Here is an 8,852-nt window from a genome sequence, read left to right as displayed (position 1 = left end):
AATCACAAAAACGATCTCTCATCAACCCAGTTCAAACTTGAATTGAGTTTGGTAAGACGAGGATGAACTATTTGTACAACAAAGTAGGGGAGTGTGGTCAGAAATCTCTGTAGATAGGGCAGTTACAGTGGTATGTGGAAACTTTGACTCAAAATCCGTACAAACCAGTATTTTGTCTAATTTTTTGAAAGTTTGACTTTGTAAATGATTAGCCCAAGTATATTTTCTACCTGATAAATCTAGCTCTCTAAGGTTTAAAGTATCGATGATAGCATTAAATAAGAAGGGCCACCTATCATTATAATTATCAGTACTCTTCTCCTCAGGACTACGAATAATGTTAAAATCAGCACCCATAATAACAGGACAAGTGTCTTTTGAACATACTCACACAACCTCTGATAGGAAATATGATTTGAGATCATTCTGAGCCGGCCCATATATAGAAATTAAATTAAATTTGAAGTCATCTTCCTCATGACGAACTTTAAAACGAATAAAAACCCCCTTCTTCAATCTCACCAATATCATAAGTTAACAAATTTATCTCTAGAATCATACCACTAGATTGACCCAGTGGAGCCATGCAATGCCAAAGAAAATCTCTGCCAACACAGATATTATTCAAAGTAGATTGCGTAAAATTGGCTCTACCCGTCTCTGATAGAGCAATAAAATCTAAGTTTCTTTCTTTTGTTAGGTCAGATAAGAATCTATATTTTTTGAGTCAGCAAACCCGTTACAATTCCAAAAAATACCTTTCATCTAGAACACCTTTTTTATATTTTTATTTTTTATTTTTGGTTTTTTCCTTGTACCAAGGTGCGACCTTTTTTTTGGTGATACAGGGGTCTGTAAACATAATGAGTTGCAACCCCCATCACCTAGGCCTTCAGAAACCTCTGAGCAGATAAAATTTAAGGCTTCTAGATCTATATTTTCTTCTATGGAACATAAAGTAGAGGCATCATCAAAAAACAGATCCTTTTCTAGCCTAATATTCTCGTTCAACCTATGGACTTCTATGTCTCTTAGAGAAGTCAAGGACAACGACACTTCCTTTTCACTACTGCCAATCGCAATTCCTAAAGAATTAATAGAAGACTGTAAAATAGAATCATCAACGGTATGAAAAGAGTTTGTGAAAAATCTGTTACCTTCACCTGGAGAGGAGTCCAAATTTTTACAAGCTTTCAGTTTGGACGCCTTCTCAAGAGAGTCCTGATCTAAAGTCTTCGCATTTCTGCTGGATCTGACCAGAGGCACTGTCCCACCATTGAGCACATTAGCCTTCCAATGGCCTATTCCATCTTCTGTTAACTCACACTGGGAAAGCAGTAATGTTTGTTTCTTGTTTGCTTGGACAACTGTTGGTGCTGATTGTGCACCTATTTCCTTGCTCTGAAGGACCCCAGAACCGGCACCCTTTTCTTTTTGAGCTGCCCCATTGTGCTTACCAGGTGGAGGTTGCTGCTCCTTAGGTGCATCCACATCTGCTAGTCCCTCTCTTTTACCATCTTCATCCATTGGGTCCTCTTTCTTTTCTCCCTTTGGATCGTCTTCATCTATGGTAGAGTCCATGTCGATGACTTGAGGCTCACCATCAGATATCCCTTCCTCAACTCGAAATTGTAGCTCATAAACATAATCACCGGTCACTATATCCACAAGATTAGGGATGATAGTGGGGTCTAGCTAGCATAGCTACCTTTAACCTTGCTCGGCCATACTTCTTAGTAAATTTCATGTCTACAGCTCGGGAAACACCCACTACTACAGAATGAGGCATTGGTCAATCAAACACCCACAGAGACGCTCAGAGTACGTTACATGTCTCTTTTCATTATCTCCTGAATTATATTGAATAACTTAGATAACTAATACCTTTTTTATTTATTTCAAATTAAAGACGGAATGGTTGAGGGAAAAGGTCATGCAAAAAGACTGAATCAAAGCTATCCAAGAGACGATAGCAGGATTTCTCCGCGAGCAAATGATCAATCCAAACGGCGAGTTTCACTTCAACGGCAACGAAACTCTTATTCCAAACAACGATGATCATTTGTATCGGTTTTAGACATTAGGAGAAAAAACTCTATGTATATATGTGTTACGAATTTTGTACTTATAAAACTATATATAAAGCTTTTTACATATCTATTTAATTTTTGATGTGGCCTATTCATTTTATTATAGGCAAAGCTTAATTATAAAGCTAAACCTATAATTTTCATTTATATATGCTTAATATGCGTGTAATATAAATATATTATTGTATCAGCAAAAAATATGTATTGAAAAACCTATTATTATTATATAAAAACAATAAACAGAATTGAAGAAATGAACGAAAAAAAAGAAATTCTTTAACACCGGTTGGTAGTTAAAGGGTCCTGCAATGTGGCAACCTTGGCAGGACCCTTTAACACCGGTTGGTAACACCAACCGGTGTTAAAGGGGTGCTTTAGCCCCGGTTGCCCGGACCGGGACTAAAGGGTGGGCCTTTAGTCCCGGAAGGGCAGCACTGGCTCAGGAACCGGGACAACAGGCTCTTCCCGACCGGTGCTAATGCCCCAACATGCAGAAGTGACCTAAAATGGATCCAATCGCCCAAATGATAGGGAATTCCCGAAACTCCTTTGGTAGGCCACGTAACTGAACCCAGACCTTGTCTATTTCATACTTATAGACATCATTTTCAACCCCTTTCTCAAAACGAATTTTTCCTTTCACTGTCTTTGTATCCATCGGACCCCAGTTTACCACACAATCCAACAAATCAGAGGATGGAAAATTAGTGATATAGGCACCAGTGCCCCTCTCTTCAATCACCCACTTGTTCTTGCCAGATAGTAATTTTTCAAGTTCCACTACCAGCTGATCAGCAGTAAGGGAACCCTCCAAAACACGTACCACGGCCGATTTTATCTCTAAATTTATTTTGGGATTTTCAGCAACCGGGATAAAATAGAAACCCAAGCCTTCGACCGCATAACCACAAGGAATAGCACTATTATGCATTTTCTTCAAATTTGAGCAAGCTTTAGTGACATGTTCTCCGAAACAAATTTCACAACACAAAGGCACAGTGCATACTGACATTGTATGACCTTGATATTTGCTATCCAATGATAAACATGCTACATACATATAAAAGTTAATTGTAGTCAAATCAGTGTCAGCTTATTGAGTCTCATGAACCTCTGGTTATACTTGTTGAGTATGATATGTGCTCACTCTTGCTATTTCACAACACCTCAGGATATGCAAATAAAGATGGAGTGAGGATTACCGTTATGAGTACTAGGTTTGGAGTCAACCAGTCAACAGTTGTCTCTGTGTGGTGCTTCCGTCGAAGAGTTTTTATAGTAGAACTATCATTAATGTTTAAGACTATGTGATGATTATTATTCCGTTATGTAATAAACATTGTGATGGTACTATTTGAGATTTGTCTACTTATGTGTACAACTGTTTCTGGGGCGCGCATGAGTCTTTTATACATTTTATTTCTTTCTTGAAATTTGGGTGTGATATTTGACCTTATATGAATCATTTTGTAGTAGTGTAAAAAATCCTCATCCAAACAATTTTTTTCTAAAAGAAAGATCGCATCCACGCTCTGTCTGCACTCTGGTCACATAATAAGAACATCTGTGTTTTTTTTTTAGTTCATTCTCCGTGAGAGCCATGCAGCTAGGTAGACGACGTCCTTGGTTGACTAGATTCATGTAGCTACGCGGTCATTTGGTGCATCGGGGCGAGCTCACTAGATAGCGTAAGGATCCCTTCAGCCTGCAATAAGAGACCCAATTAATTATTATATTGAAACATTAGCACGTACGTAATCATGTTTGGTCAGACGGGCGATCGCTGGCCCGCATAAGAAATCATACATCGAACTTCTCCCTCTCCGGTTATACGGAGTATATAGCTCATTTATTTGTTCTATAATTATGTCAAAGTTCTCTAATTTTAACCAAATTAATAAAAAATGCACCAAAATTACAATATCAAATCATTTTTTATTGAAGTCAGTCTTGACGGTGCATTTAGGTCTTGTTTAATTCCCACAAACAACCAAAAACTTTTTAAGATTTCCCGTCACATCAGATCTTACGGTATATGCATGGAGTATTAAATATACATAAAAACAAAAACTAATTACACAATTTGTTTGTCTGTAAATCGCGATACAAATCTTTTAAGCCTAGATCCAAAAAATTTCATAACTAAACAGGGCCTTGAACTTGTAGATGTTAAATATCTTCTTTTGAAAAAAAACTTGACCGTTTGGGTTAGAACAAAATCAAAGGGGACTATATAATTTAAGTAAGAGAGAGAATACAAATAAGTGTATATAACAACAAGCAGGATTACCATGTAGGCTGAAACTTTGTTCCATTATCAACCAAAAAAAAAAACAAGCAGGATGGAAATGCCATGTTCAGCTAATTGTTCGACTGACTGAAAGCAGTAGATTTACCATGCATCTATATGGAAATTTTAATTTATATAAACTCATTCTACGGGCCAGTCAGATTTCATGGTTTATGAATTATGATGCTTTGCTTGATCCAATAGCGCATGCAAGTCGTTGCAATTTGCGATCAGTGCAAACGCGGCAGCTCTTTGGTGCGTGAACACAACAAGGCGGATCTCGATCTTCGTATATATGCATGCATGCGTGAAAGTTTTCGTGTCTTCGATCCCTGGCTTGCTATAACCGTGTCTTTACGTTGCTTGCTTCCCGATGCATGACCTTGAGCACAGTGTAGCATTTCAAATAATAACCCCTTTGTGGTTTTCAGTCCATTTGCTCCCTATCGTGGCAAATATAAATACATTGCAGTTTAAAATGACTATTTCTTCCATTTCAAATTATAAGTCATTCTGATTTTTTTAAATATATAGCTTTTATGATGTATATAGCTTTTATGATGTATCTAGTTATAATATATATTTAAGCACATAGTAAAAGTTGTACTATAAGAAAAACTAGAACAACTTTTGTTTTGATTTTAAGCATTACATATAATTGTTATGTACTCGCTCGCGCGTGCACGCGTTTAATTTGTCTATTGAATCTGTGGTAGGCATCTACTCCTTCCTGTAGTTAAGTTTCAAGATCAGATGCTACGCAAAGTCAGTAATTTCAAATTTACCTATAGCTAGGTTATTGGAGCCTTAGATCCCTAATTGGGACTAGTAAAGTAATATTATCGCCAGTACTAGTTAGTATATGTCAAACAGTAAATAAAAGATTGTTTAATCTGGAGTATCATGGAATAATTTATAGAATTGCAGGGAATAGAAGAGGAATAGAGACGTTGGGATTTGGAAAGAAGGAACAGGAGGTTTAATTCCCTTGTTCCCCTTGACTTCCTAGGGCAACCCTATATTCCAGGTTAACTAGTCACTGAAAATTTTCAAAAGCACCATTGCTATATCCCATATTACACATTGGGTAAATTTGTTATAGGCTTAGTTAACCAGAGGACATTTTTCAGATGCACCATTGCTATATCCTATATTACACATTGGGTAAATTTGTTGTATCCTATATTACACATGCATTGGGTAAATCTGTATAAACCATTTTGCAGTGACTTAGCTAACGTGGAATATAGACCATTGGATAAATCTATAGAAACCATTTTGCACTGAGCACAGTGGTCACTTTTAACTTGTCTCTTCTATCAATTCTTAGAGACTATTATTTTAATAGCTAAAATGTTTAAGTTCCCTATTGCATGTCCTGAAGCTATTTTGTGACAAATGGTATAAAACCAAATTTGTTTCACTGAAAGAGCCCCTTAAATCATGCTCTCACAAGGATATGTGAAGAGTGGAGCTAGAAATAGTGGTTTCGGACACTACAAGGGGTTATGTGAGAACATATTTTAAGGAGCTAGCTCTACATAATGTAGAGTTGTTTTTCCAAACAATTTATTAAAACAACTCATGCTCTACCGGTGCAGAGGTAAAGCCAAAAAAACAGTATCACTAGTGAAGTGGAGCCATGCCAAACAGGAACAAATAAGAGCCAACTGAAGTGTATCATACAGCAAAGTAATACTGATGAGTAGTAGTGTTCATGAGTAAATACCACTTTAATATTGATAGATGTCATGCATACAACAAATTTACCCATACACATAACCCAGGAACTAGGCCAAAAAGGGCTAGGCAACCACCAGCTCCATGCAGACGAAACGATAAACTCGCCATTTTTCACAAGAGCAAATTTGCAAAATAACACAATAATGACAGTGTTGTAGATAGAGACGCCTGATTGCTTGTTCTGAGGCCAGTTTTGGGGCAGGTCCCCTGTTCAAGGACAGCACACCCTTTTTTTCATTCGGTCCTTCCAGAACCAGCCAAGACACACATACGTGCATATAGCCATATGCACGCATGGACACCCCCCTTAGCGCCCAATACTGTGAGTGAGCCTATCAGTATATAGTCAATGCTCCCATCAATCAATCCAAAACTAGTATACAGCTCAAACCCATCTGCCACAGGCTATATAAATTTTATACACCTAGGGTTTGTCTTTGGTGAGCATCTTGGACTACTTGATATCCCTACCTCACACCGTCACTCCATATAAGGCAGCCATACATCCTTTTCCCTTGTACTATCGCCTTCCTCTTGTTTTTCTTGCCTGTCTCCATAGTCCTTACTCATCAGTTGCTTTTGAGGAGCTGAGCTACAATCAGGCAAAGGATATTTCCGAGGTTTGGTCTTTTCCTTTTGGTCTGTTAGCTTTATGCAGGAGCAGTAAAGTATATAAGGATGTTGCAATTTGAAGCATCTAATTTTGTTTCCCATTTGCTCCATGCATGGCGTGCTTCTTAGATCTTAGCTAGGTTTTGCAAGGAAGAATATGCATCCAGGAGGTGGACCACTGTCGGTGCCACCAGGCTTCCGCTTCCATCCGACCGACGAGGAGCTCCTCTACTACTACCTGAGGAAGAAGGTTGCTTATGAGCCCATAGATCTTGATGTCATAAGGGAGATTGATCTCAATAAGCTTGAGCCCTGGGATCTCAAAGGTAAATAAGTACGTGTATATATGGATGCCATTTTAATTTGTGTGCAAACTGCAAACATATTTACCTGTTGCAAGCTAGATCTGAATATCTGATATGGCTAGTAGAAATAAATTTTGCAAAGAGCTAGATAAATAGCCAATCTACACAAATCTTATACATATGTGGAACATGGCAGAAAGGTGCAGAATAGGCACCGGGCCTCAGAACGAGTGGTACTTCTTCAGCCATAAGGACAAGAAGTACCCAACGGGGACGAGGACGAACCGCGCCACGACGGCGGGGTTCTGGAAGGCGACTGGGCGAGACAAGGCCATCTTCCTTGGCAACGCCAGGAGGATCGGCTTGAGGAAGACCCTGGTGTTCTACATCGGCAGGGCGCCACACGGCAAGAAGACAGACTGGATCATGCACGAGTACCGCCTTGACGAAGAAAACGTTGAGATTCAGGTAAGGGTCCTTGTGTTGTACAGTTCCTCATTTATTTCTAGCTAGCAAGCAAGTTGTAAAGTCACTCAAATATATACTGATATGATCTGCAGGAAGAGGGATGGGTGGTGTGTAGGGTTTTCAAGAAGAAGAGCTATCACCAGAGAGGCCTCAATCCGGCTGAAATGGCCTTACTGGAGGACGATGAGCTCCAGCCTTTCCCTGTTCCTATCCCCGGCAGCTCCCTGCCAACAGAGCACAAGAACAACCCTCACCTCATGCAATATGACTTCCCTTCCTTCGACCCTTCCATGCAGCTCCCACAGCTAATGAGCGCCGACCAGCCCGTGCCAACCCTCCTCCCCAGCCATCCCGGTCCCGGCGTCGCCATGGCCATGAGCTCACTCGACGTTGAGTGCTCGCAGAATAATCTGACCAAGCTCACAGCCAACGGCAGCGACGGGATGCTCCACGTCCACGGTGGTGGTGCTGGAGGTGGTGTGGACCGCTTCGCTGGCACGACAGATTGGTCGATCCTAGACAAGCTCCTCGCCTCGCACCAGAACCTCGACCAGCTCTTCCATGGCAAGGTCACCGCGGCATCTGCCTCCCCGCCAATGGCGGCATACCATCAGCAGCTCATGGAACTCGGTGGGTCGTCGTCGTCGTCGTCCTTGCAGAGGCTTCCACTGCAGTACCTCGGCGGCGAGACGGCCGATCTCCTCAGGTTCCCCAAGTAGTTGGATCGACCTCAAGTTTAGCTATCTTGTTGGGCAGTGACCAGATCAGGTTTTTGGTTGACTACTAGATCTGCTTAATTCGATCTACTTCGTATGGAGTTTAGTGCTTCTAAATGTATATATATGGTGCAACTGTTTGGGGGCATGGAGGCATGAATTGCCATCTACTTTGGTTGATCAAGAGGATCTTTTTGATGTTTCCATTTTGGCTTAGGGTTGCTCGTTATTAATTAGGTGCTTTTGGAGAAAAATAGTGAAGAGAGATGGCCCCGGTCAATCAAGAACTTCTATTTGTTTTCTCGAACATACTATTGCTTATGTTTCAAACCTAGTTCCCACTGTTTGGTCATACTCAAAACAAAATTCCCACTGTTTGTTCTTTTGGTTGTTGAATTGAGAATAATATAGGATCGCAGCATATATATCTGTTCATGCCTTCGTGGTCACCAATTAAAGCACTACACATGCTCTTTTTTTTTCTAATTTTCTTATCATGTCTATATATCCTCCATCATTCATTTGGGTATATCATCAAACGGTTTAATTAGAAATGCCTTACTTGAGAAACAATAGCATAGGAGCTTCTGGTGCTTATTTTGCTATATTAGTTCTACCTTATGGCAGT

At 40.0% G+C, this 8,852-nt stretch overlaps 1 protein-coding gene across 1 annotated transcript; it reads left to right on the top strand.

Annotated features, from left to right (window-relative positions):
- Positions 6,482-8,586, top strand: LOC8058861 (NAC domain-containing protein 76). Its single transcript, XM_021450414.1, has 4 exons — positions 6,482-6,743; positions 6,865-7,061; positions 7,237-7,508; positions 7,601-8,586. Exons 2-4 carry the CDS (start codon positions 6,893-6,895, stop codon positions 8,225-8,227), a joined length of 1,068 nt encoding a protein of 355 aa, XP_021306089.1. The 5' UTR covers positions 6,482-6,743; positions 6,865-6,892; the 3' UTR covers positions 8,228-8,586.

Source organism: Sorghum bicolor, chromosome 10 (genome assembly GCF_000003195.3).
Source record: "Sorghum bicolor cultivar BTx623 chromosome 10, Sorghum_bicolor_NCBIv3, whole genome shotgun sequence".
NCBI classification, from domain to species: domain Eukaryota; kingdom Viridiplantae; phylum Streptophyta; class Magnoliopsida; order Poales; family Poaceae; genus Sorghum; species Sorghum bicolor.
The sequence above is the reverse complement of the archived record's forward strand: the minus strand, read 5'-3'. Positions and strand labels throughout refer to the sequence as shown.

Bases quoted from the DNA above. Each gene is read 5' to 3' on its own strand.
- LOC8058861 (XM_021450414.1), top strand. From the start codon at position 6,893: ATGCATCCAGGAGGTGGACCACTGTCGGTGCCACCAGGCTTCCGCTTC. The intron at 7,062-7,236 runs GTAAATAAGTAC...GGAACATGGCAG, and splicing joins TGAGCCCTGGGATCTCAAAG to AAAGGTGCAGAATAGGCACC. The intron at 7,509-7,600 runs GTAAGGGTCCTT...TATGATCTGCAG, and splicing joins AAGAAAACGTTGAGATTCAG to GAAGAGGGATGGGTGGTGTG.